Source organism: Vigna unguiculata, chromosome 1 (assembly GCF_037176805.1).
Source record: "Vigna unguiculata cultivar grain cowpea cultivar isolate G323 ecotype 2 chromosome 1, ASM3717680v1, whole genome shotgun sequence".
NCBI classification, from domain to species: domain Eukaryota; kingdom Viridiplantae; phylum Streptophyta; class Magnoliopsida; order Fabales; family Fabaceae; genus Vigna; species Vigna unguiculata.
This window is the reverse complement of record NC_140792.1, coordinates 1247182-1265555: the sequence shown is the minus strand read 5'-3', so window position 1 is coordinate 1265555 and position 18374 is coordinate 1247182. Positions and strand designations below refer to the sequence as shown.

The 18374-nt window shown below is 31.5% G+C and overlaps 2 protein-coding genes and 1 pseudogene across 2 annotated transcripts; 2 read left to right on the top strand and 1 right to left on the bottom strand.

Annotated features, from left to right (window-relative positions):
* Positions 1-807: 807 nt before the first annotated feature.
* Positions 808-2396, bottom strand: LOC114181688 (ABSCISIC ACID-INSENSITIVE 5-like protein 2; annotated as a pseudogene).
* A 6710-nt stretch (positions 2397-9106) lies between these two features.
* Positions 9107-14426, top strand: LOC114162943 (histone acetyltransferase of the MYST family 1-like). Its single transcript, XM_028046962.2, has 8 exons — positions 9107-9430; positions 10500-10588; positions 11078-11140; positions 12103-12312; positions 12940-13008; positions 13516-13677; positions 13756-13849; positions 13948-14426. Exons 1-8 carry the CDS (start codon positions 9160-9162, stop codon positions 14292-14294), a joined length of 1305 nt encoding a protein of 434 aa, XP_027902763.1. The 5' UTR covers positions 9107-9159; the 3' UTR covers positions 14295-14426.
* Positions 14427-16162: 1736 nt separating this feature from the next.
* DIM1A (Ribosomal RNA adenine dimethylase family protein) lies at positions 16163-17956 on the top strand. Its single transcript, XM_028068325.2, has 2 exons — positions 16163-16635; positions 17008-17956. Exons 1-2 carry the CDS (start codon positions 16327-16329, stop codon positions 17746-17748), a joined length of 1050 nt encoding a protein of 349 aa, XP_027924126.1. The 5' UTR covers positions 16163-16326; the 3' UTR covers positions 17749-17956.
* Positions 17957-18374: the final 418 nt, after the last annotated feature.

The window sequence follows — 18374 nt, the reverse complement described above, 5'->3', positions numbered from 1 at the left end:
ACTATTTTATTAACTTAATATGTAATAAAGTTCATCTTCTTTAATAAAATCATGTCATAATTTATTTTATGTTATTCATTTTATGCAAGATGTATGCAATGATATTTTTCTAATACTTCTATAAAGTAACTACTATAACTTATTTCATTCCAAATTCATAAAATATCATAACTAACAATGGAAAAAGTAATAATGGAGAAATTCAACCAACACACCCTTGATAATATATGAGTATACATTAAATTTTGAACTACTCCATCGTAACTTCTTAGGACTTCTTTCGTATAATCTCCACAACATATTTTTTCTATAAATGGAGAAAAAACTAAAAAGGCTTAAAAAGTTTTAATAATGATTGATGCTATCTCTTTGTAGCAACATTTCCTTTTTCACAACATGAAAAGTTGAAATGCTCAACAAGCATGTCATCCAAGATTCAAGCCACCTTATCAAGATTTCATAATAGACTCAACTACATTGAAAAAGTTATATATAATGAATGCCATAAAACTATAATTTTAAGGTTTACTATAGAGATTTTAGTGAGGTATTATAATAGAGAAGCATAATAACAAGAAAATTTGTTCCTTGTATGCAAGTACATCAAATAACATAAAACTATAATATTCCTGGAGAAGTCTTTACTACAAATATTTCATTGAGGTATTATAATTAGATAATTCTAATAACAAAAAATGGTTCCTTGTATGCAAATGCATCAAATAACTAATATTACTAAGACGCAAAAACCAAAAGAAGCATCCATTGATGAGTATATCTACAAATTTATCCTTACAGCTACAAATGTCAAAATGAAGCTGATGTAGTTCGACGAATTTGGTATCTTGGTTTTTGAGGTGGCACAGTTGACAATATGTCTTCTACCTCCTACAAATCAAAGATAAAGATTACTAAACCAATACAAAATCTAACTTTTTGGTTAAGTAAAAATTTAAATATTCATTGAAACAATATATGTAACATGGTGTTTGAAATTGCTGGAACTTCAAAATTAAAAGAAGAAAAGAAAATTACTTCATGAATAAAGAAAGAATTTGACCAAATCCATAACATCACAAAATAGTTTCTTCCTAAACATGATCAAGACTAAAAATAACAAAGTGAAGGCAAAACACATCCAATATTTGATTTCTTCATCTTCACCATTAAAACATTAACACAACAATTTTTAAGATAATAATGGCATCCAACCCCAATTAAGTTTTATTCAATATTTAAGATATTAACCATTGAAGTTTAATTAGAAGAGGTAAGTGTAAACAATGTTTCAAAAGAAAATTTTGTTCCAACTAAGATTCTCCAAATTTATTTGGTAAATGTTGTAATTCAATTAAAAGGAGATAATATACTCAATATACTACATGTTATATTCATCATTTTGAATCAATAGAAGTGAAGAAAACAAAACTATAACTTGAACCAAACCTTTTGTCTCCTCAACTTTTCATTTTCTTCTTCCAAACGTGAGACTTTGTGCTCCAATTCAATTGTGTAAGCCTGTTCATTATTATCACTTATGTTAAAGAATTTCACTAAAATACTATATCTTAGCATTTAAAAGAAAGAGAATGCTCACTTGTTTTCTTGCTCTAGAACGTGCAGCAGATTCTCTATTCTTAATCATCCTCTTTTGTCTTCTCTCAAATGTCTTATCTACCATATATTCTGATTTTCCTCATTTTTTACCATATCCGTTTGATGTAGCATTACCTAAAGATTGTGTTATGTTCTGACTAGTCATATAAATCCCCATTAAACCTTGTTGTGGAAGTTGGTATTGTGCTTGTGGATATTTCATCAGGGTACTATGTTGAGGAAACTGTGGTGTCGCTACATTTGGATTAACAACAATTGCAGTAGAAGATGGTTCAACAACAACTCCTGCTTTCACCAAGAAATCCTCTAATTTTATATCTCCCAATGTAAGTTGTCTCTCTTGAAACTTCTTCTCCTTGTTATCTTTGCTTTCTTGTACGTCTCTCCAAACCTCATCAACAGTTTTCTTACATAGAGAACTAGTTAAGGATAAACTAGCCTTAGTTATATCTACAATAGTAGAATGGTTTGCTTCAATAGTTTACACACTTTTTAGAAGTTCATCAAGGTTCATACTACTTAGAGGTTTTCCTGTGTTACCTAATTGATTCTGAACTTCATTGAGTGTGAGACCATACAAGGAATTTTGTTGCACCAAAGGGTGGTGTAGTAATTGTTTTTCATTGTTATCACCACCACCTTGAGGCCCCATAATTTGGATCCCAAAAGCCAATCGTCTAAGTTAATAATTCACTCCTTATTTAACAACTTTTACCACTATAAGGGTAAGAGTAACAAATACAAATCTTCAATCATAAGCACATATAACTCAACCTGACAAACACAAAAATATGAATTCAACATCTTTGTATTGATCAACTAAAAATTTCACATCATATCATACAAAAAATTTCCTTAACAATTAAAATTTGTGTATATTTTATGAGACTTTTTTTTGTGAAATTTTACGAAGTTTACAAAAAGACTATTTCTTATGGACGTCTGTAAAAAGTATTAAGAAATATACAAATTCCTATTGAGAATAAATGTTGACAAATAATGAGATCATACATCTAATGGTAAAAGACTTTAATTTTCATTGTTTTAACTCTTAATTTTTATATTGAGACCAAAGGAAAGAAATCCATAAGCATGAAAATGTTGAACACTAATGTTGTTTCATCCTAATGTTTTTGAAATTTAAAGGATTCAGACCAATCCAAGAAGAACAAAACCCATAATTTAACAATATTTTCAATTATTTTATTTAAAAAATGAAAACATTGATATGGTATAAAAACGATTACTATCTTAAAAAAGTCTAATAAAATTGGGACGATGACATCATTTTCTAATATAGTACAAATTATGCATTTTCAAACCTTATTCCTTTTGTATCACACTAGCATTTTACATAAGCACTTAGAAACTTGATCAAAATTCTCGCATGAAAAACAAAATTTTGTGCATCTCTCTTTATAAGCATCAAATACATTTACCTCAAATTCTCATTCAAACACTAAACCCCACAATTAAAACGATAAAAGGTCCTATTGAAATTCCACTCCAAAACCCTTCAGTTAAGAGTATACACTCAATTTTATTTTAAAGTAAAAAAATGGATAACAAATAAGAACATATAGACAATGAAAGATTGAAAAAGAAAAAACAAACGAGCAAAAGACGAAAGGGTTAAAAAAATTAAAAAAAATGAAAACATACAAAGAAGAATGATTTACATGCAACCAATTCAGTGGCAAAAGAAGATCAAGCCCAACCCAATTTGGTATTTGTTAGTTATAAGCTTCATTTTTAACGTCAGAAGAGAAAAGATATTAGTGTTGGTTTTGACAAAAAAAGGAAGAAAAATCAAAGGTGGAATGAAAAGTTTACCTTGTGTATATAAGAGTGATCTGATGACTGAACAAAGGAATGAAATTGAGATTTGAGAGTGTCTCAAAAACACAAAGGTGAGAAATACAATGTGTGTTGTGAGTGGATTCTTATATTTATATATAACATTGTTGATGTTGTAATGTGGTCGGAGAAGGACAACGACAATAGTAGTTCGGTGTGAGTGAAGAGAGAGAATAATTTTTCTTTTCGCACACTTCACGTAAAAAATTTCTGGTTTTATTTATATTTTTTGTCTGACACAAAATTTCATGCATCTACCTTCTTCTAATAAACCGCAAGCTCATATTTTCTGTCTTCAAATAAATATGTTAAAAAATATATATATATATAAATTATATATATATATATATATATATATATATATATATAAATTATACGTGTACTAATTAATAGTATTATTAATACTAATAAATACGCATGTAATTTTAAATTAAGAAAACAAAACTTAAAGATTACTTTAATAAATATATTTATTGTATTCAAATTCATTTTTACTTAATAAAAAATATTACATAATTTTGGGTTTATTGATATTAATATATAGAAAAAGCCATAACTTTACTCTTTTAAATATAATATCTTCTATTGATCAAAGTGAATTGAAATTATAAAATATGAGTTTTATAGTTGTCTCTCATACTCCTTTCACTAGTAAGTTCACTCTACTTTAATAATTTTTTGAAAACATTTTTTTTTATTTCATTTTTCAAATGTTTGTTTCTACTAGACAATTTAAATTTTTAAAATATTTAAATATATTGAATTTATTTTTTGATCTATTTACAAATTATTCAAATTTAATGAGTTTGAATATTTTTTTTTTTGCATAAAATTTTAATTATTACTAAATGCAAAAAATATCAAACAATTGTTAACAAGCACAAAGAGAAATTTTCACAATATGAAGAATATTACAATAACTTTCACATTCTCAACTAGAACACTCTAAAAGATTAGAAATAAACATGTTAAACTACTAAAACTCATTAAGCACCTAATAGACTTGTTTTTCTTTATTGTTGTTCTCTCTTACTCGTATCTTCATCTTCGACACAAGCTCCTTTTATAGCAATTGGAAATGGCTATTGAAGTTCTATTATAGACATCATTTGATTTGCATAAATTGTGCATAATTTTTAAGATGTGAATTTTCTTCTTCGTGATAAATGCTCAAAAAGAAAAGATATGATGTGATATTCAAGGCAAATTTATAGAGATTTTTTTATCATGTCTTATTAAAGGAAACAATTGAAATAATATATGGATTTAAGAAGAACCAAGTAAATTAAGAGCACACAATATTTTTTGATTTAAGCTCTTATTTCCTTATACAAATAAGATAAGACTGCATGATCAATTAAAGCTTTTCAATTATAATTATGTATTTATTGAGAAAATCTTTCTAATATTTTTCTTTATTATCTATAAATATTTTTTAAATTATAACTTGATTGAAAATATCCAAATTGAATTTTCAAACTAAACTAAAATAAAGGTTAAATATGTTTTAAGTTCCTAAACTTGGATACGAAATTGGAATTCGTACATATTTCAAATTTTGAAAAAATTTGGTCCTAAACTTAAAAAATAAATTAAAATAGTCATTTTAACCTAACAATGCCAACTTCTTTTTACGTGTTAAACAATGTTCTAGATTGACATTTGAGCTAGAATGTATCAATATGTTTAAACCGCTCAAATATCAACTTAAAATGTCGTTTGACACGTAAAAAAAGTTGAGGACATTGGGTTAAAATGACTATATCCATTGTTTTTAAGTTTGCGACCAAAATGTATCAAAGTTTGAGATAGTCACGAATTCCAATTGCGTGTCCAAGTTTATGAACTAAAAATATTTAACTCTTAAAATAAAGGTTTCAATACTGTTTTTGTCCCTGTTTTGGTATAGTTTGTTCAATTTGATTCTTTTTTTTTTCTGCATTTAATTTGGTCCTTGATTTGCTAAATTATGTTCAATTTCGTGCTTTTCGTTGATATTGTTCGCATGACGTGGCACTGTTTACATTAGGACGGATTGTTTTTTGTTCAAATAAGTCCCTATTTTAGTTAAATTTGTTCAATTTAGTCACACCCTCCATTTCATGACCCTTCACCACTGCCGTCACCACCACCACCACCACCACCAATGTCACTACCACCACCACTACTATCGTTGCCACCACCACTACTATAGCTGCCAACACCACCCCCACCACCAAACTAAAACCACTACTACCACCCTACAATCACCACCACCACCACTCTACAACCACTCCCACCACAAATTTTGTAGTACAAATCGATAAGAGCAATACCTACAAACATGTTAGAAGACCAACCTGATTTTACCCCCTGAGTATGTATCTGCTTCCAAATGAGGGTTTTCCCCTTCGTTAGTTCTTGCAGGTCTGTTGTGATGGCGTGTGGTCAGTGACAACTTCATGGTGGTTGCATCAGGGCCATTTGTGGTTTTGACCCCTTCACACAGTTGCTTTTGGGTTTACTTTTCTCTTCTGATTTTGCTGAATTTGTTTTATACAAATTTGATCTTTGGGTTCTTTCAACTAAGGCTAAGTATGGAGAAAAAGAATGATAATTTTTCAGGCTCAAAGATAGGGTGTACCAAATTGGCTCACGACCAAACAAAATTACGAGTTCTGGTATTGAAAATTGAAGGGTTTGATGATGATACAGAAACACGTTTCACGTTTCACGTTTCAATTGGGATTAAAGTGGTATTCACATGCCAATCTACTACGTCAAGTTCCTGTTACGTGTTTTTGGATATATATCCCAATTAATTTATAATAAAAAGTTATAATTTAATTTGGTTTTGATATATAAACAATTATTTACATGATTGGTTGGTTATATAAATGGAATTTCAATTCCAATTAATATTAATTTGGAAATAAAAGTATTGATTTATATATATATATATTTTGAACGTGTTCTCAGAAGAAATCATAACCTTTTTATGTAACTCCTCACAATTACTTTTTTAAAGATAATATTTTAATTTGTCTCTGTCATCAAATTAGAATATCATGAGTATCTACACAGTTAACATTCTCATTATAATATTATATACTCTTAGCCATAGATATAATTAACCAGATTACTCTATTAAATTGACTAATAAAATATAAGGACCTCAACACATTTAATTATTTATTATATATATACATGACCCAAATTACCCAAATTGCTAACATGTGTGACTCAAAGTTAACCTTAAGTTAACTTTGAAAACTCTGAAAATCAAGTGCTTAACTTTTGGAGTTACCTTCTTATCTAGATTTTACATCATATATTTTTAAATAAAAAATAAAATAAAATAAAATGTAATGCATCTTCCCTTCGATCTATATAAAGAAATTAATACAATATTTTACAGCAAAAATAAAATCTTTAATTGCTAACACATCTCTCGCTCGAGTCTTTAACATTAAAACTAATGACAACATAATAGATATTGTCACAAAATGTTTTTACGCTGGATGAATTTCAAGTTGAATGATAAAGTTGTAATGGGATGTGATACAACTAAATCCTACAGTTACAAAGTAAATTACCTATATTCAATATACTCGTATATCTTGCAAATAAATTATTATTATTATTAAAATAGAACAATATTATTGAATTTGTCTCCCTCAAACTTAACATTAATTTAATTCTGAAAATCCCTTATGTTTGGATGAAGCATTTCAACAATACTGAGAAATTGAAATGCATTGTATTTGAATTGCTTGCAATTAAATTCACTTAATTTTCTAAATAACTTGTTTGGATAAAGAAATTAAAATACTTTACATTTCAATTTCTTGTTTGGATAAAGAAATTAAAATACTTTACATTTCAATTTCTTGTTTGGATAAAATAATTGATTTTCTTGTGAAATAATTTCATTTTACCAATATTTATTTTAGGCTTAATTATGCTTTGAGTTCATGATAAATTTGGAAACGGATCGGTCAGACTTGTCGGGTCAACATGTCGGTCGTTGGGCCTACCCGACATGTCTGGGTCGTCAGGCCCGCCTGACACCTCTAGGTTGTCTAACCCGCCAAACCCGTGTGGGTTGCCGGGCTCGTCCGTCCTGCTTGGGCCATCGGACCCGCCGACCCATCTTGGTTGTCTGGTCGATTCATCCCGTCTTTGTCTTTAAGCCCACCCGACTCGATTGGGTCGTCAGGCCCACCCGACCCATTTATGTCGTAGGGCTAGTGAGGTCTGTCTGGACCGTTGGGCTAGCCCGACACATCTTGGTCGTCGAGCCTACCTGGGTGGTGTGGGTTGTCGGGCTTGACCGACCTGTTTGAGTTGTCAAGCCCGCCCGACCCATATGTGTCATCAAGTCACCCATGTTCGTCTGGGTCGCCGGACCCACCCGACTTTTCTGGGTCGTTAGACCCGCCTGACCCATCTGGGTCGTCAGACCCGCTCGACCCGTCTGGGTCGTCGGGCCTGCTCGACCCGTCTGGGTCATCGGGCCTGCTCGACCCGTTTGTGTCGTCAGGTCGATCTGATTCGTCTAGATCGTCGGCCAACCCAACTTGTCATGGTTGTCGGGTTTGCCAGGTCCGTTTGGGTTGAGTCCAAAGTGTGAGGTTGAGTGAGAAGAATTTCAAATCCCACCTTTTTTTAGGATATTTGAATTTCTTCTAATTTAACTAATTGAAATACTTCACAAAAATGCATGCATTTTAAATGCTTTTTAATTTTTCTATCCAAACAAAACATTTTATTACAAAGAATTTCAAATTCTCCAAATAAATGAATTACCCTCTTGAATTACCTCATTCAAACAAACCATTAAACTTTTGGAGTTATCTTCTTGTTTTTCATTTCCAATATTTTACATTATATATTTTTAAATAAAAATATTAAAATAATTTAAAGATATAAGTTTCTTTATTTTTGTATTATTAGAAATTAAAATCCTTCTAAAAATCTTCAAAACTTCCTATCACTTGGCTAATAAAGAAAAAAAAATAGATGATTTATTCTTCTAATTTGTTGCTCTATTCATTTTGATCCTTTTATTATTATTATTAGATTCAATTTACTCTTTTATTTATTTAGAAAAGTTCAATTAGCTCCTCTTATTATCTTTTTATTCAATTTAGTCATTTTTCTTATACAAATCATTTTATTTTGTCCTTTTCACCTTGAGATCAAATTAATAATTAAGTTTGATTATAACTCATATATATATTAATTTTTTTTTATAAAATTTATACATCAAATCACTCGATTTAAATGTAAAAAATTTGAGTAATTAAGTGAAATGTACAAAATAAAATAATTTTAGTATTTATTTAAAGTAATTTGATGTATAAATTATAAAAATCATTTTAATATATATATATAAATTGTAATAAAATATAATTACTAAATTGATGTCAACAAATCACATAAAAGACAAGATTAGATCATTTAAAAAAAATCTAAATTTAATCAAAAATAATAAAAAATTAAATTAAATATTTTTAAAGATCGAAGGACCAAATTAAATAGAAAAAAAGAGTAAGTAAAATTAGCACATTAATGTATTATAAAAAAAAAAAACTAATTGAAAATTAAGTCTCTATTTTGACTGTACTAAAGTTTGTTATGATGGATGTCCAAAGCCCTTTGGTTAAGTTCAGATACGCAATTTGACTCGTCTCTCTCTCTTTCATGGGTTCGCTTGAAACCCCAACCGGCGGGGAAAACGGTTCCGCTCCTTCCGCCGGCAAAGGCAAATCCATGTACGTCGCTGGGGCGGAGGCGGCGCTGGAGCCCGACATGTCGAAGCGGCGGAGATCGTCGGTGCTCCCCCTGGAGGTCGGCACGCGTGTCATGTGCCGGTGGCGGGACAGCAAGTACCATCCCGTTAAGGTCATCGAACGCCGGAAGGTTCACCACGCCATCCCCAGCGATTACGAGTATTACGTCCATTACACCGAGTGTAGGATCCTTCGTCCTTCGACCTTGTTCTCTTTCTCCATTTGAATGAATAGAGTGAACTGTTATGGTTTCGGCTTCGAGGGTTGATTGGTTGGTTGGGCCGTGTGTTGATATAAGGTTTGTTTGGATGCAGTTTGATTTGGTTTCGCGTTTTGTTTTGGGTTAACTTAACGGTGAGTATTGTGTTGGCGGCTTTGATTATAATTGAAATCTTTATTACCTATAGGGTTCGTTGCGAATATGATGTGAATACTAGTGAAGCTTTCACAGAACCTGGATTGTTATAAATTATTATTTATGAATTTGTTGGTGGCCAGAGTTAGGATTATTTGTTATTTGAGGTTTTGTTTTACAGAACGAAAAGTTGCGAGTTGAAGAGAAAGTAATCATTTGTGCGCGTGTGGTTTTTATCACAATCTTGGGTGTGCAGGAAGCCATAACTGGTTTTTCGGAAACGAAGAAGTGTAAAAAAATTAGGATCTTAATAGCTCTGTCATAGTAGCATAGTGTTGTGGAGCGGCCACACCTACTGTAGGGTTTTCCGTAGCGAAGAAGCGGTTTAGTGTGGTTTATGTAGCATACAAAATTGCGGGCTGAATGGTGGCAAAAGTGGCACGATGTGTTGATGCCTAAAACATGCTATGAAGAGAGGCATTAAGACATTTTGCATCATAATTTTGGGTTTTCAATTATGCAAATGAAATCTACTACTGTAATAGTAGTGAAAATGGTAAAGAAGGAACCTTGAATTTAGATAGTGATTGATAACTGACGATTCCTAGCTAGGAAACTTGTAGTTGACTTTGGTTGGTATTTGTTTGTTTGTTTTTGTTTAGGACACATGGATTTTTATTGTTAATTATGAATGTCATTAACTTGATTGATTTCTATTAATTAAAGATACATGCTATATATAAAATTTCAAAATATCAGCTATCCTATTATAGTGTTTTTTGGGGCTGGTTGCTATATGCTGCTTCCAGAAATTTAAAACACTGCTAGGCAGGGATGATGATAAGATGCTCACTGGTTAGTCTTATTGTAATGTTTTTTGCTTTTTTCTTTGGCAGTCAATAGAAGGCTTGACGAGTGGGTTAAGCTTGAACAGCTTGATCTTGATTCAGTGGAGGCAGTTCTCGATGAGAAAGTGGAGGAGAAGGTAATGAATATTTACTCCAAATTGTATAGGCAGCATTTGTTAGACTTCGTCAGTTTATTTTTTTGAAGAAGGTTATGGGGATTTCCTGAGGAAAAGTGATAATGTAGTGGAGACATATGTTTATTGTATACAAACACAACTTCATCTTTTCCTATTAGATGGGATTGGTTACATGGAACAGATGATGCCATTGGATTATATTTAAATCCATGGTTTCATAATATTTAAAACAGACATATTTTCTTTTGTATGGAATCTCCTTTTGGTGGGACCTGGTGGTAGCAGAAGAGATCTGGTATCATAACGAGTTGTTGCTGTGTTCATCTTGGTGTCTGGAATTTAATACAAATTTGTTGTCACTTGTACTGGCCATTCTTCAATTTAATATCTTGAATGTTGTTTACTTTCTTGGTTATGTCTACCTCTTATTTCAAAATTTGGTCTCTTGTGACTGAACTCATTTAAAACCTTGCAAATATGGTTTCTTAGGGTGCGACTGGTTTGAAGATGACACGCCACCAAAAGAGGAAGATTGATGAGACACATGTAGAGGTAGAGTTATTACATTTTCAGTTACAACTTCAACATAAGCTGTTAGACACAAATACACACTACAAAACGCAAGCTATACTTTTACTCCTTTTCATGCATACACTTCAACAGTGTCTAGGTGATATTTTGGCATTAAATAAATTGAATGCTATAAGTTGTTAATTTTTGCACTGGCACAACTCTTTGTTAATACTGCCCTGATATCTTATCAATATTTGAGTGTTACTTCAAAATGATGTACAGCAGCGTGAATTAATTATTGTTATGATTGACTATATAGAATAAGTTCTTTTGAGGATATGTAAGGTGAACAATGATTTTAAAATCTACTTTGTTTTGATTGTATAAAAGAATGACTTTTTCTGTAGTAATATTACAAAAAAGGTATTGAATTATTTGTAATCGTTTGTATTTGAGATTATCTATGTTGGGGATAAAATGAGAAAACAGAAATTTGCTGCCAAGAAAATAAGCTGATATAGGTTTTTAATCATAAGCTCCAGTTTTTTTTTTTTTTTTTCTTATTTTGAAGAAGCAATTTCCTCTGTAAAAATGTTGAACATCATAAGCTGAATTTCTAGCAATTTTCAAATATGTATATGATATATGGGCATTGGATAATGGATGTAAGTTATAATAGTTTTTCTTCATGAAAAAAGCTGTTCGACAAAAAAGTTTAGAGCTCCCCCTAAGTTGCAAACACACTAAGACACCTCGTGCGTTGGTGCTTCAAAAACACTATCTTTGTTTGCATGAGTAGCTTTAATGGTAAGATTGAAGTTGCATGAAACATGTAATTGTGAATTTGTGATATGATTATGTTTGAGCTGGATGCTGATCATTGTTTTCCTGTGTGTTCAAGTTGAATCAAGTATATTCTACTGGCTGATCAGTTTGTTCCTGCTTCAACTATCAATTTGTTCATTGCATTTTAAATTTATACATGTATTGTTAAATTATAGGGACACGAGGAGCTTGATGCTGCCAGTTTACGAGAACATGAGGAATTTACAAAAGTGAAAAATATAGCTACTATTGAGCTTGGAAGATATGAGATCGAGACATGGTACTTCTCCCCATTCCCACCAGAATACAATGACTGTTTGCGGCTGTACTTTTGTGAGTTTTGCCTCAATTTCATGAAGCGCAAAGAACAGCTTCAGAGGCATATGGTGAGCTGACTGAAAATACTAGCAGATAGCTTTGTTTAGTGTATGCAATCATTTTTTTTTGAGCGAGGAACAAATACTAGCAGATAGCTATGTATAAATAAACTAAGGCACTGAACTTATCCACGGGGAAAGTTTGTTATACAAAAAGCAAAATTCCTGTTACCAATTTTCCTACGCATATCCTCCTTATTGCAGTATTGGTACAAAAATTGCTTAGTTTTTGGTGATCATAATCTGCATCTATTATGCTTATTCTTCATTAAAGTTCTATTTGTTGTAGCTTTCTATGGGATTCCAAACATTCTGTGGTTTTGTATTGTTTGCCATTTGAAATTTACTCATACTCATGATTGCACTTTTAATCATTTAGTCGTCTTTAAAATTTCTTCTTTCCACTTATTTGAAAATGAATCTTTTTGATTGAAATGAGTGTTTTTAGTTTCTTTATCACTTGAAAATTTATAAAATAGTATTACATGAAATAGTCTATAAAACTCATCTGCTAGTATTATTCTTGGGTCTCCCTTGGGCCCCCATAAACTTGAAGAAAGATGCCAGTTTTGTATACCCAATGCAGATCACTTAAGCACCATTTTCATTGCTAACGTTGGCTTCCTGTTCATGCAGAGGAAGTGCGATCTGAAGCACCCCCCTGGTGATGAGATATACAGAAGTGGCACACTGTCAATGTTTGAGGTACATTTTTGCCACTGTTTTCAATATCACAAATTCCTCCTTTTTTTTTTTCATCAGTACCCATTCCATCATCTTCAACTTTTTTAGTTCAAAATTAAGTTTTTTCTTTTTGTCACTTATCTTTAAATCTTTTTACAATGAATACTCACAATTTGTTTATAAAAATTCATTATCTTCCTTTGATTCGGGTAGAGTTCTTTTTCAAAAACATTGATGGTTGCCCAAGTTTCTGCGGCTTCCTAACCTGATGAGCACCAGCTCTCCAATATTTTTTTTAATTAATTAAAAGAAAATAGGTGATTTTGTTTTGAAATAGTTAAATGAGTGCAAGTTAAAAAATCTCAAATATTGGAAATTCTTTCGATTTAGAAAATGACAGTTGTTTTGTTTTGCTGGCAGTTGCAAGTTGCAATAGTTATCTGAACATTTTTTATTATTAGTCCTTGATTATTATGGAAGTTTGAATTTATTATTATTATTTTTGATTAGTATTATATCTGAAAACAGGTTGATGGAAAGAAGAACAAGGTTTATGGGCAGAATCTTTGCTATTTGGCGAAGTTATTTCTTGATCACAAGACCCTCTATTATGATGTAGATCTGTTTCTGTTCTATGTTTTGTGCGAATGTGATGATCGAGGGTGTCACATGGTTGGCTATTTCTCCAAGGTAAAATATTACAATGCTGTGATTATTTGTTGATGTGTTGAGTTTGATATTTTTGATGTTAACCTTTTACTTGTGAAGGAAAAACATTCGGAGGAATCTTACAATTTGGCATGTATCCTGACCCTTCCACCTTACCAAAGGAAAGGCTATGGAAAATTTCTAATTGCTTTCTGTAAGTGTAAGATCTGTTTTTGTATAAAAAATTTAGCAGTGCATAGAGTGAGTAAATGTGACTGAAATTGGTTGAAATTTGAATGAATGATTGAAAAGCATATGAACTGTCGAAGAAAGAGGGGAAAGTTGGGACACCTGAAAGACCCCTATCAGACCTTGGACTGCTAAGCTACAGAGGATATTGGACGAGAGTTCTGTTGGACATTCTGAAGAAGCACAAGGGCAACATTTCTATCAAGGAACTCAGTGATATGACTGCCATTAAAGCTGAAGATATATTAACCACCCTTCAGAGTCTTGAATTGATTCAATACAGGAAAGGTCAACATGTTATCTGTGCTGATCCCAAAGTCTTGGATCGCCATCTTAAAGCTGCTGGCAGGGGTGGCCTCGATGTTGATGTTTCCAAATTGATCTGGACTCCTTATAAAGAACAGAGTTGATCCATCAATCACACATTCTACCTTTGTGTATAGTGAGAATCAGAATAGTTGTAACTGTAACTCTAGTGTAGGTACATGCATGCATGTAACCACAAATTTATTTAATTATAATGAGATTGCTGATTGCATAGATACTAGGTGTACACATTAAATTCAAAATAAATAGTAATTATTGATATAACTTTTTAAGAATTATGACAAATTTCTTTTTTAGTAGAAAAAACAAAATTTATTAATTTTGTTTGATTTTCAATGATTGAGAAAATTGAATATTATGCTTTATCTTTAGTAAATGTTATATGTATTTTTGAATGTGTTAAAATTTGAAGAATACATTGTATCTGTCAAGGTACAAATATGAATATGATGTAAATTTTAAATTATCAATTTATCATTCAACTTTTCAAAGTTGTTAAAATTTTTTAATTTATTGAATATTGAAAACTTTATGAATTTTCTTTTATAAAAATGAATAAATAAATAAATAGGTGGGCTGACAATTATATGACATGGGCAAGACTTTTTCAGCTCGTGCTGAAAATGCAGAAAGGGCCAACACAGTTTGCATTTTATGAGTCAAGTGAGGATCGAACCTAAACAGGCTGGGTTGGCCGCATTGCCACCCTTATCATTAAATTTTTAATATCAAGTTTGTGTTATTTTTCTTTTATCTTTTTGAAAAAGGTAAATTCATTTCTTTTTTCTTCATCTATATACTTATTTTAAGAAAATAAAGTTTAAGATTATAAAATAAATTATTAAAATCTAATTAAATATTAAGAGAAGTAGTTACTAAAAGAGGAACTAGCATAATTAAATCACGTTTTATGAAGAGACACACAAAATCATTTTTCTTATATTTTTAAGAAAAAAATATTATATCAAATGGGACAAATGTTTTTCTTCAATAATAAAATAAAAAATGAAATAAAAATAATAAATTTGTATTTAATTTATTTTCTTAAAAAACAAAAATGGATGTAAATGAAAGATGAATACAAACAACAAAAAAAACTTAAACATGAGAGAAAAAATAAATAAATAAATCTTACTCAATTTTTTTTTAATTTTTATTTATTAATATTAAAGAAATAAAACTCTATCTAATCTAACACTCTTGGATTTCTATTATTTCAATACACATAATTTAAAAGTTGAGAGACAAAACGTCTCATAACTATAATATATAAATACGATTGGTGTATAAACGTATCTGATACACCGATACGTTAATTTTGAAAATAATAAATTACGACACGTCATTTATATATATATATATATATTGAAAAGTATATAATTTTCTTAAAAAATATGAAAAATATATGATTATTTTTATGTGAATTAAAATTAAAATCAAATGTATTAAATATTCTTTAATATAAAAATTTTAAATTATTATCATCATAAAGGTTTATTTAATTTTTAATTTTCACAACTTTTTATAAATGTTTTTTAGTTGACATCAATTTTAAATATAATAAATTATTTAAAATAGAAGAAGGTCAATGCAATTATTTAAAACATAAAGCAAAGGAGTGTTCATTCAAAAATGTGTTTTATTAAAATAAAATAAATTAGTATCTATTTTATATTTATAGAGAACTGTTTGTCTGATCGGAAGAAAAATAAGTGTAATTTTTGCTTGATATTAAAAATATTTAAAAATTTTAAAAATGACATTTTACAATAATAAAGACACACACGAGTAAGAGAGAAAGATAAAAAAAGAAAGAGAGAACACTGGTATTTATATGGGCTTTATTGTGCTAGATCCGGCATTCCCTTGTGGGCCTTTGGGCCATCACTGCGATCGGGCCCAATGGAGTCCATGAAAGAAAAACCCTAGTCACCTTCTTCCCATTCGTTCGCATATTAGTCTAATTTCCTTTACTCTGCCGCTGCAAAAGCACTACTCTCTGCGCGGGATTCCACACCATTCTTTTAATCTCTGGTTTCCTTATTCAGCACACTGTTTCATTCTAAAAGCAATTTTGAACATAAAAAACAGCGCCTTGCGAAAACGCGCGTTTCAATGGCGGGAGGGAAAGCGAAGAAGGAGAAGGCGAAGGCGCAGCAGCACATGCCGTACCAGGGAGGAATCTCCTTCCACAAATCGAAGGGGCAGCACATTCTCAAGAACCCCTTGCTCGTCGACTCTATCGTGCAAAAATCCGGCGTCAAACCCACCGACGTCGTCCTCGAGATCGGTCCCGGTACCGGAAACCTCACCAAGAAGCTTCTAGAAGTAGCGAAGAAAGTCATCGCCGTCGAGATCGATCCACGTATGGTTCTCGAGCTCCAGCGACGGTTCCAGGGCACTCCTCACTCCAATCGCCTCACGGTATGAAAACAAAATACAAAATTTAACTTTCTCTGTTTCAGTTTTTATTCACTCTTGTTTTCAGGAAAATTAATTCCACTCTGAATTCTCAAATTTTCAGTCAAATATGGTCAACAATTCAAAATATTTGATTCTGTAAAAATAGAAAATAACCAGAAACTTAGGTTTTCAACTTATATTTCATGTCCTTATTTCAATGAGTTATGAATTAAGTGCATCGTGCATGATGACCACAGAGACTATGCTTGGAAGAACTTATTTACAACTTATTTTATCTTTATAACATGGATACTTGTGTAAGTCTTTGGAAAAGGTTGTTTACAATTTACAACATGGGTGCTATGTTTTAATTTATTTTTTTCATGGTTATAGGTTATCCAAGGTGATGTGCTGAAAACCGATCTTCCCTATTTTGACATATGTGTTGCAAACATTCCCTACCAAATATCTTCTCCTCTCACATTCAAGTTACTCAATCACCAGCCTGTATTTAGGGCTGCAATCATAATGTTCCAGAGAGAATTTGCCATGAGACTAGTTGCTCAGCCTGGTGACAAACTATATTGTCGTCTTACGGTGAACACTCAACTCCATGCTCGAGTCTTCCACCTCCTCAAAGTTGGAAGAAACAACTTCAGGCCCCCTCCCAAGGTTGATTCCTCTGTAGTGCGAATTGAGCCAAGGAGACCCCGTATCGAAGTAAAGCAGAAGGAATGGGAGGGGTTTTTGCGAATTTGTTTCAACAGGAAGAACAAAACACTTGGTTCGATATTTAGGCAGAAGAGTGTGATCTCCTTGCTTGAAAAGAACTACAGAACTGTTCGGGCGCTGCAAATTGGGCAAGAAGATTCATTGAAGGAAACAGACACCAAAATGGACTTTGCTAGTTTTGGTGATGATCAAGGTATGGAGATGGATGATGAGGGAGCAGATGATGATGAAATGGAAGTTGAGGATGGGGAACCTGATGAGGTGCAATCCGAATTCAAGGACAAGGTTTTGGGGGTTCTAAAAGAGGGAGATTTTGAAGAAAAGAGGTCGTCCAAGCTCACGTTGCAGGAATTCCTATACCTGCTTTCTCTTTTTAACAAAGCTGGCATACACTTCTCCTAATTTCAGATGGTCAATTTTCTTGATAGCTTCTTCAGTTTTAAATCTACAATATTTTTTTCTTATTAGTCTTATCATTAGGCTCACACTTTTCAAGGAAACAGTGCTATGGAAGAAACTTTTCTTAAGCATTGTATTTTGTTGAGATCCTTCGTGGATGTATACTACTCCATATAATCTATTGTGTCATACAGATTATTTTTTTGGCAAATATTCTCGTTTTCTCTTTTTGATGCAACCTGATTGGGAAGCTAAATTTTCAAGATACCCGCATATATGGCTGCAATGGCTATGCAAGACTATAGCTAGCTCTTGGTTCTTTCAGGATGAATAGCATCATCACTGATTATGACTATATTAGAAACAAGCCCTTAGCAGTTCAATTCAATGACATTTCTTTTTGGAGTAGTGGTTCATCTCTGTCATGACAAAATGACAAGCTATTTTATCAACATCTAGTTGAATAGTGTTTAATAATGCAGATGTTTGGATGTAATTAATTTTGATCAACGTATAATGTAGGAGCTCTCTTTTTAATATATTCATTAGTCATGTATAATCACATCATTATTAGATGACTTTATCATGAGTAGTTTGGTATTTGAAGAGTATTTTTTTATTGCATGATT

Coding starts and splice junctions, on each gene's coding strand:
- LOC114162943 (XM_028046962.2), top strand. CDS start 9,160: ATGGGTTCGCTTGAAACCCCAACCGGCGGGGAAAACGGTTCCGCTCCT. Junction 12,313..12,939: donor AACAGCTTCAGAGGCATATG/GTGAGCTGACTG, acceptor CTGTTCATGCAG/AGGAAGTGCGATCTGAAGCA. Junction 13,678..13,755: donor TGGTTGGCTATTTCTCCAAG/GTAAAATATTAC, acceptor TTACTTGTGAAG/GAAAAACATTCGGAGGAATC.
- DIM1A (XM_028068325.2), top strand. CDS start 16,327: ATGGCGGGAGGGAAAGCGAAGAAGGAGAAGGCGAAGGCGCAGCAGCAC. Junction 16,636..17,007: donor CTCACTCCAATCGCCTCACG/GTATGAAAACAA, acceptor TCATGGTTATAG/GTTATCCAAGGTGATGTGCT.